Source organism: Anoplolepis gracilipes, chromosome 11, assembly GCF_047496725.1.
Source record: "Anoplolepis gracilipes chromosome 11, ASM4749672v1, whole genome shotgun sequence".
NCBI classification, from domain to species: domain Eukaryota; kingdom Metazoa; phylum Arthropoda; class Insecta; order Hymenoptera; family Formicidae; genus Anoplolepis; species Anoplolepis gracilipes.
In genome coordinates this window covers 8471088-8496352 of record NC_132980.1, presented here as the reverse complement: position 1 = coordinate 8496352, position 25265 = coordinate 8471088, and the positions used below count along the sequence as shown (strand labels likewise).

The 25265-nt window shown below is 28.5% G+C and overlaps 1 protein-coding gene and 1 long non-coding RNA gene across 4 annotated transcripts in view; one reads left to right on the top strand and one right to left on the bottom strand.

Moving 5' to 3' along the window:
* The window catches only part of Ccap-r (Crustacean cardioactive peptide receptor), a 72167-nt gene that overhangs the window by 542 nt on the left and 46360 nt on the right, over nucleotides 1–25265 (top strand). For all 3 annotated transcript variants that reach the window (XM_072901885.1, XM_072901886.1, XM_072901884.1), the window contains exon 2: nucleotides 7853–8176. In XM_072901885.1, the coding sequence (XP_072757986.1) occupies nucleotides 8006–8176 (171 nt within the window). In that variant the 5' untranslated portion in view covers nucleotides 7853–8005. The remainder of the gene's footprint in view (nucleotides 1–7852; nucleotides 8177–25265) is intronic.
* LOC140670963 (uncharacterized) overlaps nucleotides 1–25265 on the bottom strand; it is an 81187-nt gene that overhangs the window by 14119 nt on the left and 41803 nt on the right. The window lies entirely within an intron of this gene.

The following is a 25265-nucleotide window of genomic DNA, read 5'->3' as shown; positions in this document are numbered from 1 at the left end:
GAGCGAGCCTGATTGGGTTTGCCGGCCACTTGTTTCGTGCACGGTGTCGCGAAACGTCTATCTATACATTCGAGATTGATTAATAGTGTTTTTGCAATAGTGTTTGAGGGAGATGATTCTTTATCAAATAATCTGCATATCTTTCTATGTTTGAAACATAGAATAGTTCGCGATAAATTATCCATGATAAATGAGGATTCGAATTGAGCAAGCGTGTCGATCTCATGGATATCCCTACTTTAAAATAGATTGCACTCGAGGGAGTAGCGTAACCTGTTGCAGAATACGATATCGAGACACTTTCAATGGTCGTAAGATCATTTTCTTCATCGACGTTTCATGCAACGGTTACTTTTCGCCTCCTCTAAAATGAACGTTTCATTTCTAATTGCCGCGATTTTCGGATATGTGTAATAGGTAAAATTAAGTAAATTAACTTTTTGATAATGTCATTGTGTATAAGAGTAATAGTAGTGTTGACAGTCGTTTTGTCCTCAGATATTTTGAGCATCAGGGGTAATGTGATAGTTTACTTAAAATACGTGTAACTCATCTATTTTTAAATTGCCTAGTCATTTTAAAAAACTGTACTAGGATTATTTTATAATTAATATTAATATTCGATAAGTCAAATTGATAATTAATTGATACATTCATTGATAATAAAAATTTGGCATACAAGATCAATGCTATGATGAGATTAGATAATTACATGCAATTACATTTCATTACTTTTTATTCAATTATTTAATCTTACTTTTGATCTAAAATATGTATTTAATAAATGGTTAATATATTTATAATTTTTGCATTATTTTTGCATATAACAGAGCTATAGAATGTTAATTATCAAATTCTTTTGTATAGTCTTTGTATACAAAATTTAATTGCTTTGTTAAATTCGCTGCACACAAAAAATAAATTTGAAATATACGAAGTCTTTGATTGCATTTTTTTGTTTTTATTCTTAATTTATCGCTGTTTATAAAATACGACGATAAATTTTGTATTCTAAAACTAATAACTTCACATAAAAAGAAAAATAAAATAACTCGTGGTGAGCAATTTGATTTTAAAATCTGCATATTGTCTATTTCCTTCGTTGGCTTTTATTTTTTAGTACAAAAGAGTACACATCGGAATATTTTCCTTTTGTCCTTATTCTTTTCTCGATCCAATAAATCTACATCCATATACAATTCTCAATTATTGTAAAATAAAACCTAACGTGTAATTGTTTCTTTTTATTTTAATACTTAGTATGGAAAATATTTTTATCTTTCCAGTAGACATATTTTTCGGTATATTATTATCAAAAACATTAAAAACCTGGAATAAAACAAAATTAGAAGCTGACATGCGTAAATTATCACTCTTGTTCTATTTTTTACATTTTCTTTGTCCTTTAATTTAAAACTTGCATGTCACTTTTCATACTTTAATAATATTTTAAATGTCTTCTCTTAATATCTTTTTAAGTAAATAAGCACAATGAGTCTGTAAATTGAGGATTAAAAATCAAAGAAAGAGATACATTAGTTAAACATTAAAGAGAAAGAGGAATAAAACTATATTAAAACGCGGTCACCCTTTGTGCTTTGAACATCCAATAATAATCTCCTGTAAATCGCTCCAACTTATACGATTGCTCTACCGCTATCGATATCATACTTTTCTTTGAACACGTACATCGTGCGTATATCATAATAAGTTATGATTGCATCGTACACGGAGATCAAAGAGAGATCATCCATCGTCGATATTTATCTTTTTAGAATCAGCAGCTTGTAATATACCTTATAACATTCTTTACTTGCGGCAAGTACCTGGAACAGTCAAAGCATGTCAAACACGCGTGGTAAGCTAAGGTTTCAATATCCGATGTTTCAAAAAAACTCAATCGAAAATTTCAATATCATCTTTCGACTACACTGATATATTGCTTAATTAAAAACGTAGTATGATCGAAATTCTTATTGCTATAATTACCACGCTAATAATAGTATTAGATATAATAATATAAGAATGTAGAATAAGATATGATTCATTATTTTTATTAGACATTTATTTTGCGAGAATGACTTGGTTATTACATATTAGTACTGTTTTACTTGCAGAATTTTTTTAACTTTCAAATTCAATTTAATTATGTAAAATTATAGAATATATGTGAAAAAAGGTACAGTTAAATTTTTTAAAAAAAGCTTATATTTTTCAATATAGAATTTATATTATTATAATATATAATATTTATATATTTATAATATATAATATTTATATGCAATCTATCGCATATTGGACATATAAATTTAATGCAACACAAATAAATAATATAAAACTAGATAATTATTAAATAATTTTACATTTTATTTTTAATAATATATATATAATAAATTTCTCTCTCTCTCTCTCTTTTTCTCTCTCTCTCTCTCGTTCTCTTTCTAAATTATATGTACAATCTCCATTATTTGTATTATTTATTCAAGAAAAAATTATATATAGGTACAATGTGTGTGTATGTGTGTGTAACAATAGTAATATTATTTAATATAATAATTTTAATTATTATTTTTATTTTGAAATACGTGAAGATGAATTGCACATTATATTCACAACTTTTTAAATATTTTTATATAATTTGAAAATATATTTTATTTCTGTCAGACAGACCAGTATTTTTAACGTCAAATAAAATACATTTTATTTATTTTATTAATTTGTGAATAAATCAAACTAAATTGTGAAATAGATATATCGATAAGTCTGGCTGAAAATAAAACTGTTTCAATGAACTCTGTGAAAAATATTACCTGCAGGAGAGAAAGATAGATTTTGCAAAAGAGAAATACATAGATAGAAAGGGAGAGAGAGAAAGAGAGAGAGAGAGAGAGAGAGAGAGAGAGAGAGAGAGAGAATGTTACAACTGTTCCTGAAATTTGCGTCAGTATCAGATGTAGTATTCACAATGCATACAATAACAGCTTCGAGAACTTCCACTTAACAAGAATATTGCCGCAGGACACAATCTTGTTAAAGAATGTCACTTTTACGTAAAGAAATATTTTATTCGTTCCTCTTTTTTTTTTTCTTTTAAAACATAACCGCGAGTACGTACGTTATAAAATATTGTGGTAGAAAGCTTTCTGAAAAGATTCCTCTATCTCGCGATAGTAAACGGATAATTCTGTTTCATGCGAATCGATTAATGTGACTACTTAAAATATGTGTCTACCATGTTTGAGTATTAAGTCTTGCCGACGGACATTAATTCTATTTTATTGAACTATGTTAATTAAATTCAGCATTTATTGTGTTCTCCAACTATGTTATAAGAGACATTATATTTCTTGAGGTTGATGAAAGACAAGCTCAATTTATAAAAAAAAATTTATAATATATCAATTTATATGCTAGTAAATGTAACTCACAAGATTTTGTTTTTGATTGCATCTATTATTACATTGCATTTAATATCAAAAACAAGAGTGCTACATTTATAAAATTTTACAAACTTTAAATTATATGATAATTCTATGCGTTGATATGTATATAAAATAAATTTTTATCCAGTCTTCAATTTACAGAATGTTACATAAATCACGACTAAATCATATTATTATTATTAAAAAGTGTTAAATTAATAAATAAATAAAATTTATAAATTAAAGTTATATAAAACTTGAAGTAGAATATTTGTAGGATTCGAATATAAAGTTCGGAGAGAATACACAATCATGCTAAACTCATCGTAGAAATGCAGTTTATCATTTAATACAAATCAAAATAACACATGTTGTAGACACAGTTGTCTTTGATATTAGATATAATGTAAGTAAGCGAAACTATGTTTGTTGAAATGCAGTTAGTTCAATACTTGTTGAACGATTAAAATTAATAACGTCGACAGACTGTTGCGACACGTGTAGGATAGGAATTGAAATCGCTATAGTTTGAATACATTTCAATATATATATATATATATATATATATATATATATATATAGTTTAGTATAGTTTCTAGCAAGGATTTCGATATAGCAAACACACTCAAAATTGATCTCTATGTTTATTTGTGATAGTAGCAATTTGTCTAAACAAATTGATCTATCAAAATAGTAACAGTTGCAATATATATATATATATGTATATACACATATATACATATATATAGTTTACTAATAAGATGTTAATATAGTAATTTATAATTTTATATCTTCAAGAATGTAGATTTTTAGTGCTGCTTTTTTCGAAATTAGATCCACTTTTCATTATTAATATTTCTTTCAAAGTACAAAAATAATTAATTATAAAATTTTTTTTAAATATATCATTATCTATAATTTTTCACTTATTAGGAACAAAATATAATATAAATCGGTAGAAATAATATATATTTTTTTAAAATTCACTTTTGCAAATATAAAGTTATATAAGTATGTTATCAATATACACACACATATATGCTTGTATCTCTTGTACGAATATGAAACGTTCAGTGATATCGTACAACTGTTACGTAAAAAAAAAACGCAAACATGAATGAGAAATACAGACTGTGTTAAAGTACGACATAAACGTTCTCGTATGGATTGATAGAGATTTTACCCATGCATGAAATAGATCTCCTTTTCCTCTCTCGGTTGAATTTTTGACAAAATTCGGTCGCTATTAGTGTACGAATCCCCATTCAAGCGCGTATTTTCCATCTCGATTCACTCGAGAGCCGACTAAAGTTCGCGTATTGTGCGTGACTTCATTTTTTCAATTCAACTTGAATCTTTTCGAATTGTACTAAACATTTTCATTCAAATTGTTAACCCATAAATTATCATATTAGCTACGTTTAGTGAATAATAATAATTTCTATTTTTTTTCTACTTCAATATTTTATATTCTATCTCAAACTGATATGCACGAGAGAAAAAGAAATGGAACTGCGCGATACGAGCTCTGCATTTCTAAGAAACTATTCTCATCCTTATTCTTAGAAAGATAGAGAAAATCATGAACAGATTCTTGTTTCATATAATTTCAAAGTTTTGCGTCAAGAAACGCGAACACGATTTTTAATGTACTTAGAAACTTCTCCAAACTTGCTTTTAACATGATTGGCTGAAGTAGACGATGAGGGCATGATAACATGTGCACATATTCTATTATCTTTGACTCACAAAATAGTTTATTTTAAAATATGCTCGAATTTGAAGCTCTCAACTATTGTAGAATGCAATTGAGGGTAAAAACTCGTTTTAGGATAAACATTGAAAAAATATCTGAAATACAAATTAGATTTTTGCATTATATAGCTATCTTGTTTTTTATATTGCATCATTACCCAACATGCAATTTATTTTGCTTTATTTAATAAACAGCGAATTTTGTCCTTTATCTAAAAGTACGACTTTTATAATATATTAACAATACAATTAACACAACATTTATCATTACCAAATTTATTAAATGTAAATATTTTCTTAAGATATATATATTTGTATTAAAATTATTTAAATACAATTAATAATGCAATAAAATAAAAAAAATTCTGCGCAATTATTTGAATTTATTTTAAATTACAATTTCATCATTTTGTTCATTTGTAGGTGGATTATAAATCCTAATAATTTTGGTTACAATTGAAGACTAAAATTCTTACACAAACACATCGTTTAAAAAAATGATTGATTAACGAGACTGCTTTCAATTTTTTCAGGCAATCTAAAGGCCATTAAAACAAGAATGCTTGTTAATAAAACACCGAAAAATTTCAATTTGCGTTAATCTTTTTTCTTTGTTTTTTCTACTATGTTGAACGATGTTAACACGCGCGTATTAATGTATTCCGGAAATGTAGGATACGTATCACATGGCGCGCCAAGACTAAGTACGAGAAGATAATCAAAATAAACGGTTAGTCACTAAAAATAAACGTTCTTTGGAGAGATCTGTTTCGAGAATATAAAATAGAGACGTCGCGCGAGAGATTTTTAATTAATTAGTAGTAAAACTATGCGCAACAGCTCGACAGTTTCCTCGTAGTCGACGTAAAACGCCACTCTAGCCGCTGAAATCACTAAATTAAATCGGCGTCGCGAAGGATATATCAGCTTTAATGAATATCGTTTACCTTTTAACTTACTATAATTCACTCATCTTTCAAACATTGTTTAGTCTGTCTGTATAATATGTCAGTTGTTTATATATAAATTTGCATTTAAATTTTTGAAATATTTAACTTAATTTATATATATAAATTTTAAATTCTTTTTTAACAATTTTATCATTAATAGTCAGATGCTTATATTGCTTATATTTCCATAAAATTCATAGAACTCCTTTCACTATATAATGGAATATGTATACATTAATTTATGCATTTTCTTACATGAAATAAATATCAAAGTATTCTAAAATATTACTATTTATGTATAGAATAAAATTTATTTTAAGAGAGCTTATTTTAATAATATGATTTAGATAATTTAGAGACTGTTCACTGCTTATTATGTCAAATTATACGAAGCATAATTGTTTAATCTCTGCGAGAAGTTTAATCAACTAACTCGTGACAAAAGACGAAATTAGGCAGAAATTTATGTCCTGTCAAAAGCGACAGAAGATTCTACTTAGTCCGCTACCACAACGACTGTCAGTTGCTACTAATGTACGCGCGCGTACGATAATTTATTCCGACATCATATACGCGATATGTCATTCGATGCTCAGCAAGATGTAAAAAGTCGAATCAAAACGTTTACGAGCGAACGAGAATGACTGGCATTTCTCAATGATGTACAAACAAGCTGGATTTTCCGTTAAGTAGTATTCAGCGAATCAGAAGTAAAAATCAGAGCCATAATTCTTCTGTGTGTCAGATTTCTGGTGTGGAAAAGCACCGAAGTCATGCACTTGGCAAACAACGAGACGATTCGAGCATAAGTTTTCGCGATCTTGACTCGTTTGTCTCTTTTTCTTGGCAGTTTCGCAAAGTGGACGATACGATCAGCGCAATTAGCAACTTTTTTAATATAGTTGCTGTAATTTATTGTCAGTAATTAAGATCTGCTTAAGTGACTCCTAACACGATACAACATTGTTATATACTTCTTCAGGATCATATTTTAGTATTTTAGTATATTAAAATTATTTGAAATATCATTTATAGATACAAAAACACAATCAGTAAAGATCTATTTTTCTTGCAATTTTGATCTTTAAAGTTTAAAAAGAAATAAATTTTGGTCTTTTAAATACATATTTTACACTTGTTATTATATTTGAAAAAAGTAACTTTTACATAGAGATTAGTTAAAATAAAAGTAGCATTAAAATACGATGTAAAATAAAAATTAAAATACATTATTATTAATACACAAATAATTCAACCATCTATAATATTCTTTACATCGTTCCATTTCTAAACTAATTTTTTCGAACGCATCCTTTTTATTAGAAAAATAAAACTCGATCACGTTTAGTGCTAAACCATGGAATATTGTGATTACGAATCAAAATTTTTAAAAATATCTAACATATTAACTTGCAATCTCTTGCAAATTGATGTCTTTATTGCACACGAATTATTCTCTTTCGGAGAATAATTAACTTAAGAACTCAATACTAGTGAACACAGTTGCGCGTAAACAAGTGCGATATACTAACTTTTGTATTTTCCAATAATCACAATTCTTCGCTTACATTTAGTGATGGGACCCACGAGTACTTCTTGTTATTTCGAACATGTTTCCATCACATCGAGTCGTTTTGATTATTCTTGGTGTATCGAGTGAATCGCGAAATAACAAACACAGGACATGATGGAACTCTCTACGCTCTTATAATTGCTTTGTCTCAGGATAACTTGCAACAAGCGGAAAAGTGTATCGCGAGGTGAAAGAATCACGTCATTAACGGAGATGAAGTCGATCAAGTCGAAGCTATGACTGTTTCATGGCAATCTCACAAAGCGAAAACCTGAGCGGTGGATGTTGTCCATCAGTATACGAACATGTACGGAAACGTGAATCAAGCGCGGACAGGCGATTGTAATCAGACGGCCGACCAAGGATTGAGGAACATCACCGACGAACTCTACGAGGTATTACTGGATTACGTCAATGTGACGTCACAACCAGATGTCAATGCAACAGAGGAGATTGACTCGTTTTACTTCTACGAGGTGAGTAAGGGATTGTTGCAGGTTCGGATTTGCATTTTACATCGCAAATTGCGAGAAACAATACGGATATACATGTCGCGTGTGACATGTGATTTTTGGAACAGCTGTCATTTTTGAATCGTTAAACTGTTGCGTAAAAAAGTTGCTACACGACAGGAACATAGTGCAAGAACGATGGATGAATATTATTTATTATTCTGCAGATTTTTCGAAATATTTGTATTATATATATTCTTATTTTTCTTTATATATAAATTACTAATATATGGTATAAATTAATAGTCTCCATATAGAGATGTGTATATGATTAATAATATTTTAACCTATCCTCATTTAATTTTATATTTATTAATTTTATATTTTATACTATTTAATATTCCATTCTCTCTTCAATCTAAAGATTTAATTCCAAAAATGTTTTTGTAATTTTATTTTTCGTTTTTGTTATAACAATAGAAAAAAGTAGCTTGAAATGTATTATTAACATTATTGTGTCAATTAACTATGATTTTAAATTATATATGTATATTCAAATATGAAATACTGACGTAAAAAAAGTTAGGTTTTAGACTGGATACACAACAAGATAGACAATAAAAGTTTGAAACATAAATATCATTGTTATTGAGTTAAAAAAACTGATTATATATGCATAAGTTTATATATACAACTATATATAACAAATGTTTATACATATATACATATATATGCATTCTAATGAATTTGCATATTGTTTAATGAAAAAAAAACAAATATTTTGCAGTATAATCAAAATACTATTTAGTGGTTTGATAAGACAAGAGAAGAAAAATACAATAAAATAAAACTGTTTATTTTTAATTAAAACATTTTGGTTTCAAGCAGAATCGTTTTTTCCAATAGTGTAATAAGTGATGTGATATTAAAACATCCCCTATTTACATTTAAAGGGTTTTCAAATTTTGAATGTGCAAATTATGTGACACAATAAATATTGGAAAACTATCAGTTAATACTGAATTTCGAATCACGAAATATATTGCATACGTTTCTATTATCGTATTTTATTCAGGATATTCATGAAATGTTTTTCTCTTTAACAATTGTGCGTTATGTAACAAATTCATATATCGAAATAGAATTTTGCATTTCTGCACTTTTTTTTATCACACACTCCAGGACTTGCGCAAATATACAGGGTGTCGCGAACACCCTGTATTTTACAATTTTTAATAAAGTATAAAATGTCTCAATAGAATTACAATTGCTTCTTATTTTCGCGAATTTTCTTGCACTGCTTGATTGAAAAGATTGCACTTCGAATCGCGTGAGCATTCGTTTTTCTTTCTTTTTTTACCGTTCGTTCTATTGCAATATACGTCGTTTCTGATTATCGAACAAAACCGTACACATGAGCAATAAAGCAAAATATCTCACGACACTTGTTTGCGCTTGTAAGCATCTTTCGCTGGAAAAGAAAAATATAATATGACAGCGATGGCTGTAGTATCTGTTTTTGAATCCCGACGAAGCGTATCTTTAATTTAGATTTTAAAAATATAAAAATTTTTTAAATTAGAGGTAAAGTTATATATGCGAAAATTTTATATCATGTAATCTCCGTGTGTCTCGAAAGTACGTTTAAGACAATTATGGGAACAATCTTTTACATTAAGATTGTAACGGTAACTATGTGTTAAAATATTAATTATGCAAAAATTTTATAATGTATAATTTTGTAACTTTTAAAAATATATTGAAAATAATTTTTGGGAACAAATACTTCAATTAAAAAATTGTCAGCAGTTATAAATGCAATTTTCTTCTTGCTTGTCAATTTACGACGAAAACAACTGCACGAAGCAACGCGCCGTCGCTTTCAAGAAGGAAAGAGTAAAGTGCACAAAATGCTGGCAGTAAATCTCATCAACAACAATCGTGCTCCTGATCAAAGTAACCCCCGATCTACGATAACTTATTACTCGCGGCTCTGTTACCGTCATCGCCTATGTAAATGCCGCGTTTTCTATATCGATGAGATAAATTTAGACAGCGGGAAAAAGTCATACTCGTGCTTCCGCACCGCGATACACTTTTCGTTTTTCAACTGGCATTTAAAAATTTATTTTATATCTATATATTATCACTATGAGATTCATCAAAGAAAAAGGTAAAGATAAGAAAAAACAAAAATGTAAGCATTAGAAACTAGAAATTGAATTATAACGAAGTTATATATCAATTATGTATCAAATCATTTCAGCTTGGCTCAGCTCGGTCTTAGGATTAAAAAAACTTATTATTTTATAAAAAATAATATTACATTTCTATAATGTATATTGAAAAAACAACTGAGAATAGTTTCAATTTTTATTAGAAGAATTCCCTCAATAAAAATTAAAATATTAAGCTTTATACTCTTTATATTATAAAACATAAATATTTTATTGCGAGCAATATTACAACTTTTATGCTCATCTTATAATTATATTTTTAAATAATTGATGTTTTAGATTTTTTTTCCATTATCTTATACACACGCACACACACACATGTACACACACACACAAAATATGAACACGATGGTCCTCGCCTATGAGTTTCTTCTCACATCTCTCTCGGTATCTCGTTATTCGCATCTCCTCACAATCGCGTGCACTCTGACGTCTAGACGGTTGCATCCCGCGTATTAAAACTACAACGACAACAACGACGACAACGAACGTTCCCTTTTCTCGCGTCCTCTCCTCTTGCGATTGCAGAAACCACGCCGGAGAAACTCGCTTATTTTTACTAGGAATGCGCCTTGAGCTGAAGCCGCGAGAGAAAAAGAGCTTGAAAACGGTTGAAAAAAAGAGAGGGAAAGAGGGGGTCATTGACGTGCGAGATGCTGGAAACAGGCGTCCGATAAAATTAAGCTGCCACGAAACGACCAAGACAGTGAAAACAATTCTTTTCCCATCTTCCTATTCTTTTTCTTCTTACATCTACACGCGATTGCACAGTTGCCCATGACATCTTTCAACCGAAATAAGTGACGTAATAACAACAATGACTGCATTAAAATAGATTCGTCTATATATAATCATATTCAAAATTTCTAATCTTGACTGTAAAGATGTATTTATAGACAGTTTAACATATCTTGTATGCTTTTATATCTGATCCCAGCTGGTATTTATATTTCTATTTCATTAGTAAGCTCATTTTTATTTCTTCATGTTTATGATTTGTTTACAGATTTATTAACGAGTCGAATTTTTTGTGACTAAAAATTTTTAATTAATGCACCAATAAATGCAAAATAACGTTCAAAATAATAACATTTATATTTTCGCGAATCGAGTTTCGAATTTTCACATATTTTTGTGAATGAGAGAATATAAAAATTCATTTTTTTACTTTAATTTCAGGTAAATTTTGCTTCAATAACAATATTAGTCTTTGTTTAAACTTTAAATTAATTTTACTAAAAATTTTTATTGTTAAATTTTATTTTGACACACATTTCTCGTATAATTTCTGGTAAATTCTCTTTCAATAACATTGCAATTTGAACTTTGCAATTAATTATATATTAGTTATATTTTTAAATATGCGCAAAGATAAGCGAAGATATTTTGAGAAATGTGAAAATTAAATGGATCAAAGGATTTATAATTGCTTGATAATAGTTGGTAGCATTGTCTCTCGCGTCATCCAATTTACGCTTATCTAGTTTCTCTCGCAAACGTGTACGAATTTAACAATATTACTGCGGGTATAAGGTACATTGCATGCATGCAGCTGCGCTGGATTGAGCTTATTCGGCGCATCTGTACCACGTTACGAAACAATACAATGTTCCGTTCCCTAAAGCCGCAAATGACGAACATTTCCAATATCTTCAAAGACTTTAGTGAATATCGACAATCTTTGTTTTTAACATCATTTGACATATAAAGGCTCATATGTTGTCTAAAAGCATCTCGATCTTAAAATTATTATATCTATATACATATTATCGATTGCACTGGACAAATTAAGATTAGTGAATCTGAGTTATGAATTTCTCTTCGAGACAAGAGCCGATATATCGACGGGCGAAGTAGAAGATTGCGAAAGTTGCCAAGTAAAAATACTTCAACATAAACAAGAAGTCATGAGAAGATATCCCACCCAAATGTAACATTGCGAGCCCAAAGGACGAAACGATTTTCTACTCTCATGTAATACAGGGTTATAACGTAACGAAAGTTTTCTCATTCCCGCATAACTCGAGCTCGTAAAAGCCAGTACCCTTGGCAAGTCTGATTGAATGTTACGAGCTATCATATACTTCTTATATAGTACCGGACGACCGTTAAACAAAAATACGAGGTATAAACGTGTAAAAAAATATGTATAATAACACAGAATACAACTTAATCGTGCAACGCTAATGAAGCGTTGCCAAAGGCTTGATTTTACGAACCCGAGAGAGAAAGCGATACGTCAATGTTCAGACGTCAATATCCCTCAAATTATTTTGCACGAAAAATACTCTCGAACGATATAAAAGCGACAAGGGAGTACGATAAGAAGGCAATGGAGTTTCCATGAGAAAGTTTCGTCTCGTCAAAGCTCTCTATCCTGAGTAGACGTCTCGACGGCGGACGCAATTAACTGTCGCGACGCGGTCTTATTCGTTCTCACGGTTTGTCGATACCAATTGATTGAATTCTGATTTCGCAAAAAAAAAAAGAAAAAAATCACATAACATAAGAACCTCAACAGCAATCAGTATTTACATGTGCCTGATAGTCTGGTATCAATTTTCATAAGTTTGTTAATTGAAAATATATTTCATATGATCAAATGTTTTTTTTTTTTAATTTTTCGTCTTATATTTGCGTTTTAATTCGATTTAATTCGACACATCTATTCAAATACAAATAATACATTCAAAGCATACTAAATTATCTTAATCCTAGAAATCAGGATTTAAAAAAAAAAAAATTTTTTTTTGTTTATATAAATAATTATATTAAAACAATTATATAGTTTAAAAGTGCGCAGTCGTAAAAAAAAAAAGAAAAAAAATATCTTTTTTTAGCGGTTCATATGTAGGACGCTATGTACAACACGGGTGAGTTGGTAATTATTCGACGTTATCATTCCAGAGATAAAATCGGAATCTCTTTTTTCCCTTGGGCACGTACTTAAAATCGAAATTTCTCTTCCGGGCGAACGACGTGTAAAATCGAGGTTGTTTCGTGCAACCGCAATGAAAAAAAGACGGTTGGGCTCGATGACGCGGATGATGTGGATTCAAGCACGCATAAGAGCCCGCGTAAGTGAAATTTCTTCTTAATCGATGCTGCGGAGAAAAAGCTACGACATTCCGCGGTTGTAGCCGTCGTGTGTAATTGCAGGCGGAACAGTCGCGTAACAAGTTGCGCGCGTCGCGTTGGCGCGTCGTGAAAAAGAGCCTCGTAAAAATCATGTTCCCATTAGAGCCGTGCCGGCTCGTTCCCTTGATAAATTTTACGGTAGATGTACAACTTGGCACGTACCGCGCGCGCGCGTCCGCCCCGCGAAGAAAGTTATTTCCACGGCCGTATATTTCACCACGGTCGGGGTATCGCGCGAATTCTCTCCGTCGCGTCGTGTAAATCGGTTAGGTATATCTATATTCGCGCGGTGAGCATTCGGACTATTCGTTAAACTCGACGCCAAAATTGTGATTTATGGAACTTTTCACAGGCGGCTGGCCGTTCGTCTTTCGTTAGAGCGATTAGAGCACTCCTCGCGATAAAATCTTCATGACGATATACACATTCGAGAGAAAAGATTTGATGAATTTGCGAAATTAAAGTGAACTTCATTCTCAGTCGAGACTAAACGATTTTTTTTTTTTTTTTTTATTTTGCGGCAGTTATTATGTTATTAAATTAATGAAATATAATATCGGCAATATATTTAAATTACTTTCGATTATACGCGAATGGGATTTGTTTATGTCTAAATTCATAGCCAATTTGAAATATTTATTTTTATATTATTATTAGAGTATTTTAAAAAACGACACCTATATATATGAAATATTTATATGAAAACAGCTTGTTATTAACCATGTAGTGATAAAAATTTTTAGGTTGAATTAATGATATTTTATTTGTACCAATGCAATATCACTCTGCACGATTCTCTTAATTCGTATTAGGACAATGATAGAGATAATATCAACAAAATTCCTGCGGAAATTAAAGCGAAACAATACAAATGGCATATTTGTGCATTTACCGGCATATCTACATACATGTATATGTTGGTCGATTTAAGTCGCGATTACACAGAGACAAATACTTCATTCTCTTGACGACACATTCTCTTTGCCTCTCCGTTTCTATTTTCTTTTGTTCTATAGCCAGTTTGCCGACGACGAGATTAATTATACCCCGGACGATGTGCCTTTTAATTAAAAGTATTACAAAACGATAACCAGGACAATTTGAGATCATATCTTTCGTTCATCTGTTTCTCGTTATTGAAGGTCTTATTGAAACGATTTGACATTTATCCACAATTTCATCTGTTTGAAGGCATCTTGTCATTTCTCCAAATAAAAAGTTATATTGAATACAATCAAATATACAAAAGTAGACAGATAGAAGCTTTCTTTATTTATCATAAATATAATAATAATGAGACACTATTTTTACATAATTTTTTTAAATTCACTTGATTCTCTTGATGCTCTGACATTCTCGCATGTAATTATGTATTGGAAAATGCAAATATCAACTACGTATATTTTAAAAGTTAAAATTATATTACAAAAGTATGTACAAAAAAATACTTATCGTTTCTTATTGTATTATTTATCTTTTTAAAAATTTTGTTTATTTGTGTACAAGAACTATAACTTAAAACATTACTTTAAACAAAAATTTTATTTATAATTTCGATAAATGAAATTCGTTAATTTAGATATAATAAGGAAAATGAATTTATTAATGAATTAATGCTTATTCATATCAATTGTTTTAATTGTTGTAAATGTAAACATGACGGATTTGATTTGAGTATTTAACTAATTTAAGCACTTAATATATTTATTAATACAAGCTTATAGTGATATTATTATACCATATATACAGTATCGTTATCGGATCATACGCTTCATAATTTAAATGCAAACGATTCAGAGCAAACAAAATAAATGATAAAAAACAGAAACAGCCAAGTCAGATTTATTGCGATAATGTAAGCCACGTGTAATGCTAATTTTTATCGCTTACATATTATACGTGATATTCTCTTTGCAATTATAATTGTATATCGAAAATTACTTGTTGCAATAAATTTGCATATTTAAACTATATGACGTAAGCTTAATGTTAAACTTGATGTTCTTTTACTATACTATTAAAAATAGTATTATTTGTTAGAAATTCTTATACATATAAATCAGTATATTAACTTAACTGATTTTAAACGAAAACTGACACTTTTTTCATAACTTTTGCAGAATTTCCATCATTAAACATCTTGAATATTTAAATAAATATTAAATCAAAATTTTATGTATATATTAATTAAATGTATATATTAATATAAATAGAGTGTAAAGTTTTATTATAGACATGGTACTGCGCCAGAAATTTTTAAAGTACTGTATAAGATACTAAATATTATTGCATAATATTCTCTTGTTAAAAACATAGAGATTATGTAATATAATATAATTCAGAGAAAAATATAGAGATACTATAGAGATTATATAATATAATGTTTATATAATGCCTAATAAAACTGTATTGTAGAATTGAAATAACTTCGTATATGTATAAAAGATGTAATATGACCGTTTATAACATTGATGAAATTGATATGATTCTGGCAAATACAATAAAATAGTTTCAATCAAATACGGCAGAATGTATAGGTATTTTATCGCTTTCTTCTCTCTCTTTTAAATACTTCAATTTCAGGATTATGACAAACATGATATAGTTTATTGCCATATTTAAATATAACTTTATAGTATGTAAAATTTTAGTATCTGTACATATAAATTTACAGAAAAATAAATTTTAAAAAAATATATAAATTATCGATCTTTTTACAGTCAAATAAACTCGGAAATATAGTAATACGGAAAGACATATCGCGGAAAAATTATATTTGAAAAAACTACTTTGATGATATACATATATAACGGGTTCAAAAAAATATTTTTTTCAATAGAAATTGTTTCTTTTTTTAACTTTTTGCTTAAATGTGTCCAAAATTATACGTAATTGTTATCGATATAATCGAGAGAGACATATTTCTGTGCGGTTGTGTATACAATTAATAAATAATAAATTAAGTCAAAATGAGTTTTTTTTATATAAGTTTCAATCTTTTAATCGCGATTTTTTATCTAAAAAGATGCAATTTTATTTTAAAATAAAATTTTTTATTATTGCTTGTAAATTATTACACATATATACAATATGCTCCACCTTTTCATTTATTATCATAACTTTTCCAACTGATTCTTTCTAATTCGCAAGCGCAAACTAGCCGAGATGATCATTGAGATAATCATGGAAAATTAATTATGCAGTCGGACGACGGCGCTTACGTTTTCCCGAATGAAAATTGTTACACTTGCTGTGGAACTGGCCATTAATCAGCGTCAGAGTTTTCGCAATAAATAACCATAACGAGTTGCATCCATCTCAGTTTACTTGATGCTTTAAATCATTAGAACTCGAGAACTTTTTCGATAAATTTTATTATACGTTTCTAAATATGTCGCCCTCCTCCCCTTACACGCCAAAATTTAAAATATGAATATTTATTTGTTTTATCTTACTTTACTTTATTATTTAGAACATATAGATTAGTATCGCGTTGGAAAATTTAAAATTGAGTCCTATAATATCATTTAACGCTATATTTAATAAAATTGCATTGTGTGTGTATATATTATTTTTTCTTTTCAATCAATATGTCGAAATATAATAAGTATTTAATTATAAATTAAGCTCACTCCAATGATTTTAATTAGTTCATTCAATTATTTTATCATTATTAATTATTTGTGTAACAATTATTAATTTATTTCAGCAGTTCGATGATGTTTTTATACATTTATTTTGTTCAAAAGACTAATTATCATGGATCTCAAAATATTTAATTTTTGCATTGGCTATTTGTTATAATACACATCATAATATGTCTCGCGCAATATACAATTGTATTGATTAAAACGCACAAAGGAAATGTATTTAGATAATCAAAGCGTTATTAATTATGTCGGATAAATGATGCAAACATCGCCTAATTGACATCGAACAAATGCAATAATCAGCATATTTGTCAATTTGTGAGATATTTATGTAATAATTTCCAATCGGAGTCATTTATAGCTGCAAGCGGGATGCAAACACCACTCAAAATAATCTAATTCTATCGTGCTGTCATAATTCATAGCTCTTTAGCCGTTTAATTACCGATTACTGAGAATTAAGCTAAAACCAATGCACGTTGTTATGTATCTAAATGGTAATTGGCTGCCGATAATTTTCGCAAACTATACCATGGTGTTCCGCATAAATCAACCGAACTGATCAATCGATCTCGAATGAGAGAAATCAAGGCAATTACAACGGTCGTTCATAATGAGAAGTTTTAATAATTGCTTCTGTGCATATGAAGTTTGTGATGATGTTTTAGGAAATTCCTCTTTGTGGTAAGCTTTTAATTTTTAATTCAAATTATTTTCACGTTAGATATTTTATGAAATAATCATTAAATAATGAAACTTTCAAGCTTTACTCGAAATAAAATAAAATATAAAACTTTGTTATTTTTTAATCTTGAGTTTCTAAATAGTGTGTTACTTATATCTTCACTTGCTTGAAAATTTGAAAATGATCAATTCCTCGAAAAAGTTTTGATTTAATACATTTTTGCGTGTTCTTTATATTAAATTTTAGTTTTATATTATATTTTTTAGAGAAATATTAAATAAGAGAGTTTCACGTTTTTATATATTTATATTACTTTCTTACAAGATATAATATCAAATTTACAATCTCTACAATAAATTGTTACAATAGAATTTATATATATATATATATATATATATATATATATATATATATATATAAATCACGATTAAAAGCTTATATAAAAAACTCGTTTTGACTTGATTTATTATTTGTTAATTGTATGCATAATCGCACAGAAATATGTCTCTCTTGATTATTTCGACAACAATTGCGCATAATTTTAAACACATTTAAGCAAAAAGTTAAAAGGAAACAATTTCTAATGAATAAAATATTTTTTTGAATCCGTTATATATGTATATCATCAAAATATTTCTTCATATGCATTTTATTCTATAAATAAATAAATAAATATATATATATATATATATATATATATATATATATATATATATATATATATATATAAATTGATTTATTTAGAATAAAATGCATATGAAAAATCTATTTAAGAATACATATATAAAAAATTAGAGATTAATGACTAAACGAAAAATTGAATAAAAGATCGAGACATTAAGAACAGTTAGAGAAAGATTTTAAGGGTCATATTTTATTTCTGAATACAGATCATTAAATACGGTACAATGCTTCCTAGCTATCGAATAACGGATTATATGCATCATAGAACACATGATTTGGTCATTATCGTGCTACCGTGTGACACGATCGCTCCCCTATCACATCTGCAATAACCATAACATTCGTGTCGACGGAGATATCACTGATGTTATTGTCATTTATGGTCGCTTTTTTATGCAATTGTGCTGATAGACGTTTTTTTATTCGAATTTAAGAAAATAACGATTCAAACAAAGTCCGTGCACACGACTAAAGAAACACATATTACCGGAACAAAGCCAAGTAACTATGGGTTTCTACTTTTATTCTTAACTTGAGCAGCTTCAAGTCTTCGGGGAGAAACGCTCGACGAACGCGAGCTCATTTGAACGAGTTCGAAGCACTTTACAAGAAAATATTCCCTATGGGAACTATGAGAGGATAAGGGTACCAGAGTGGTCTAAGCTTAAATTACAACCATTATTTTTAAATTTTGTCGAGTAATATACGACTCCACTGACTTATCTTTTAATTATTTTTCTATGTATTTTTTAAATGAGTTTCGAATATATAATATTGTCTTCAATTTTAAATAAAAAAAGATAAATGTCAAAAATAATTTTAACGTTTTATTCGTAACCATTATTCAAATGAGATTTCAAAACCGATGCTCCAATTCAGTTACAATGGTTCATCAAAAATGTCAAGTTTTGTAAATTTTTGTCAGCAAAGATAAATTTCATTTTCAAGAAATGCAATTTTCTGACCTATATCCCACAATAACTTTCCAATATTCAGCTAGCTTTTCGGCTACTTTCTCTTGTACCATTGGCTTTGAATATATTATATGAAATTTTTGACTTTGTAAAATTTTTGTCGACTTGTCAACTAAAGAATTAATTCACGAAATAAATTCAATGTATTTCGATATACATATTTTTTATAAAGGTAGCAGTATTTAAATATACTTGGCCTCGTATGATTTGCATATTTCTTTTTCTTTATCAAGAATAGGGATTTTGCATCACTAATCTTGTTAGACCTCAAAGCACTTTACATTCTTGTTATACAATTCTGTCCTTTGTTGCGGCAAGATTGTGCTTTTACCGATTACTCACAGAAACTGTTACAAGCGTGCTGCGTACGTAATCAAAATGTCAAAGCTCGTGGCACGAGCCGTTCGTTAGAAGAGCAATCTCGATCAAAGTGTCGGTCGTGTATGACAGGTTCCGAAAAGTATAGTCGTGATTTGCATTATTGTGTCCGGCGTTGACGCAACATCGTTACAGCGACATCGAGTTGTCGGCGATTACAATGACACGCTTTATACTATAAAGACCATCAATTACCTTCTTCAATATAATTTTTTTTAGTTTATCAATTTTTCCTCAATAAAAATATTAAGACATTTTAAATCTTTAAGTAAAATAAAATTTTACTTAAACTATTAAAAATAAATTATTAAAAATAAGAAAAGAGAAGAGACAGAGAGAAAATAATCGAAATCATATATATCTTTTAGATAACTTTACATAATTTTACATAATTTTCCCTTAATCAAATTGTTATGTACAGCTAAAGTGAAATAATAAACGTTGAAAATTCGAAAGGTGAGATATATAAGTAATGGACTTCTTCAATATTGTCATTGAAGAAAAATCGTTTTTAAATTGCCGAGATATGGAGCATTTGATACTTTTGTGAAACACCTATATAATCACGATTTATCGACTCGACCGAATACGGTCCGATCATTTCGCGTTAGTAATAGTAATTCCATCGTCAGTGACGCGCCAGTTTCTCCATAAATGGCGCATCTATCGATCTTCGCTGTTCTATTTTGCGAAATAAATTTACGACGATGTGATTCCTCTTTAGGATTTTAAAGTGTCAGATTGTGCACAAATCGACGACAGATTTCCAAGTTTAATAAGAGCATTCGTCAAACGATCCATTTGTTATAATGAGCGTGATTTCAAAGGTATGAAGATACGAAGATAGTAAATTGCAATCGTTACGACAAATATGAACGTAATGATTTGCCGCGCGTAATAATAATAAATTGACAGCTATCTTTGTTATTTGCTAAAAGATATATCTCCAACTTTTTCGCACTGTTATATTTTTAAAACGTACTCTCGTTCGACTGCACATTGCGATCTATTAAAAAAGCTAAACTGGAACCATTGAAACTTTCTGTTAAGATAAGCACTGCTTTAAATTAAGTAACTCATTTCGTGGAAAGTTTCAAAAGTAATAGCTTTAACTTTTACAAAATTAGGAATAAAATATGGAGAAATGGGGATGGAGATGGAAAGAGAGAGAGAGAGAGAGAGACAGAGAGAGAGAGAGAGAGAGAGGGAGAGAGATGCTACTTATGAAAATTAAAAAAAAAACCTTTTGTTTATAATATAATATTATTGACACAGTAGTTGTGGGAAATTTTAATGTATGTAAATAGAAGTGTCGATTATCGAAATATCGTGATAAGAATAATTCGTAGTTTTATATATGAAAACAAAGTGAAATAAATTATAGACGTACAAAGTCTTCTTAACAAACCGATTCGGAGTTGAAAAACAATGTCACCAAAATCTCCTGAAGACAATCGTTTACAAAAAAACTCCATCGTAAGATTGATGATTCACTGTGCACGCGCGGGTCAGATTTCGATAAAAACGAAGATATCTTTATCCCGAGTAATTCTTCTTAATCTTTCAATCTTTTTCCAATTTTTCCTAGATCTTTATTTACTCTGATGAAGACAGCGAAAGAACATTATTGTCTTTTTCCGTGACATTTGATTTTTCTTTACGTGTCTGTGATCATGAAATTAATCAAGATAACTGTCACACTAAAATAAATATAATATTTGTGTTTCACAATAATAAATTAATAACTACTTTTTATAATATATTTTAATCTACATATATAATTTTTATATCAATATTAATATATAAATATAATATATAAATATAATATATAAATACTACTTTAATAATTTTTATATAAATACTATTTTATTATTATCGGATAGTATGTCAAGTAATTAAATTTATAAGTTTTACTGACAGTAAAAGTATTAATGACAAAGAGCAAAAGAATGAGAGAGAGAGAGAGAGAAAGAGAGAGGAGAAAAATGTTTTAACATGAATATATATGTCATAATTTTAAGATATAGCAAAATGCAAAATTTGTATTATTTTTTAATACACTTGGCTTAAATTATATTAACGCGCGTATATCATGCGTAATATACACATACATAAAAGTTATTTGCAAGTATTTGGTAATATGTGTTTCTCACATATTTTTCGCGATAACAGAAATCAAGACCAAGCTATGTTCAAAAAAATTGTGCATTTTTACGAATATTTAACCACCGATATCTAAGTACACGGCAATTTTGTAATCTATGATGTATGATACTTCCCTCGAGTGCAGCTTTTAACCGAAAGCGCCGTCATATTTTTCGTCGACGTCGAGCGAAAATCCACTATAAATCCGCTGCCATAAAGTACGACGTGAAATAAAGAGATAGATAATCCGCGGAGATACGAGGTAAGAATTATGATTCAAAAAGTTATGCATGTCTAAATAAATGTCTTAACTTACTTAACGCGAGTCGTCGGCCGAATAAATTACAACTTTCGTTATGACGACTCTGTAAATATTTCCTCGCAATGTATATTTAGTAAATATTAATAACGTGAATACGGGCTTGAGAAAGGTGAGCACTTTACAAATAGCATTTTATAGAAGACATCTTGTAACAAGCACAGTGACATACTAAATACTATATTGTTGAAAAAGATGAATAAAAATGACAATTTTGTTTCTCTCTCTTTCTCTCTCGCTCGCCCTCTCTCTCTCTCTCTCTCTCCCTCTCGCTTGTAAGCATACAATGTAATAAAAGCATAAGTAAAAGTTTGTTTTCTATTTGATGAAAGAAAGTTACATGCTATTAAATATTTTACATACAAGAGATACATCTATTTTTATATTCACCATTTCGACATAGCTTTATTACATTTCTGAAAATTATGTAAAAAAATCATCTCAGATATTGATATAGTCTGAACAAACATTCATTCGTAGGATATTGAGGTTTTAAACAACTGGAAAATAAATCAACGTTTGGACTCGCATAAAAATATGGGAAAGAAAATAAATCGTATATCAAAATTACAAATCGCGACTGCAGTAGTCGCGTAGGAGCAACTTAAAATGTATATAATCCAAGAAATAGGATTTATAAATATATATAAGAATACAGTTATTATATATTTGTACATGTATTGCGCGGAAAGAATATTGGAGTTTCTAAATATTATTATTCATAATGAATAGACAATATAATTATTCATACGCTCATTATTTCATACAAGAGTAAGCAGCAATAATCCAGCATAAGAATAAAATTTCACGGAAACACGAGCGCATAATTAATGAACATAATTTCGTGCACTTTGTAAAATCTGTACTGCGTTTATGAGGGAAGAACACGTAGATATTCATGAGCGACTTAAGGAAAAATAAAAGCAAAGAAAATGAGTTTTTTAATGAGTTCTTTTCATTTTGATCTTTTCTGAGTATATTATTAATTAATGCTACTAATGCATGTATGCTTTGATAAAATTTAATGAAAACTATTACTATCAAAGATCAATCAAATTGAGTAAAGTATAATTTACACGTATGTTTTAAAATTAATAATAATTAAATTAGAAAAAAATATATATTGCTATCTAACAATATAGTATACATAATACACAAAAATTTTAAGTAAAATCTAGAAATTTTATAATTATAAAAAGAGAAAAACTAATAACGTTACGTTATAGTGTAACATTATAAGGTAAGTAAATATATAATAAGCAATTTTCAAAAAGCACATAAAATTTAAAATTCCAAAATTATAGGGAGAAAAAAGAATAAAGAAAGTGAAGTGTAAGATTGAACGAAACAGAGGGAACGAAAATCCAATTTTCTATCGGAGTCGGTTTCACGCGTTTCGTGGGAATAGTGATGTTTCCGGGAGAAGACGATTTCCGGTGGCAATCCCAAGGGATGTATTCCAAGAAGGAGCACCTTCCTGGGTATGCCGTCGTGATACCGATTTAATAAAGCCTGCAATCCCGACATCGGCATATTTATGTTAACAGCGTGCGACACGAGTTTCTGCTGTAAATCGAAAATTTTACGCACATATACAAATATGCAAGATAAACATTATCTTTCTCGATGGAAAATTATATATTTATACAATCGATATTTACGCAATCAATATATTTACGCAAACAATGAAAAAATATTTTTTGAAATGTAAGTGATTCAATATAAATATAAATTAAAGAAGCATTAAAATAACAGACTCGGATAATAACTGTCTCAAAATACAATTCAAACATGCTAAGTTTTTTTACAGATATATAATAAATGATCAATTAAGAAATATATTATTTAATAATTATTTTTCTTTGTCAAATAAAAGTAATATGTATTTTCGCATTATTAGTTTTTAAATAATGTATAACATTTAAATATTTCTGCATTAAAAACATACTATAAAATTAATAATGTTGCAATGATGAAATATAAATAATCAATAAATAATCAAGTAGTGGCATACTAATAAGATATTATTTATTATCATTGACTTTTGATTTTAAAATAAGAATTTTCATTAAGAACTAATTTATTGAAATATATAATGATAATAAAAAAATTAAGAAATAAAAAAAGCAGAAAGAATTATCTATAGTATATAATTATATTTCTTTATTTTTGAAAAAGAAAAAAAACGCTTAAAATTATTAGAAGAATATATACTTTTAAAATATATAAATCTTATGAAATATCTTAAAAAAGCTTTAGCAAAAAATTGTATATTGAAAAAAATGTAATATTGGTGTTTCATCATAATAACAAAATTTACTATTATTTTCTTTAATTATTTTAAAACTTGCTTTGCTTGTTAGAAATAAGTTTTCTTTGTCAAGTCAGCACGTTAATTGTAAAGATGCTACTGTTTGCAAGCGACAACTAGCTATTGCTAACGAGCAATTCTAGCGCGTTACCTTGTTCTACTAACTTCGTAATTTTGTAGCGCTTCAGCAGGGTTTGATATCTCAAGATAAAAGAAAATAGAGTTTTAAAACAGTTGTTAACGGACCAGCTATTCTTATTAAAGTAGGGAAAATCTCCAGATTTGCTTTCCTGTTTATAGATTACGTTACTGTAAAATGACTCTTTTATAGACTTCTTAAAACATAAAACATTTTTTGAAATTTAAAAAATATATAAAAACTTTATGAAAAATTAACATTGAAATATATATTGAAATAATAATCATCTAACTAAAAAGATAAAATAAATTTTATCCGATATTTATAAAATATTATATTAGATAATGTATATACGTATGTGTGTGTATTTTATATAATATATATATATATATATATATATATATATATATATATATATATATATATTATAATATTTTTATTTTTTTCAAGGAA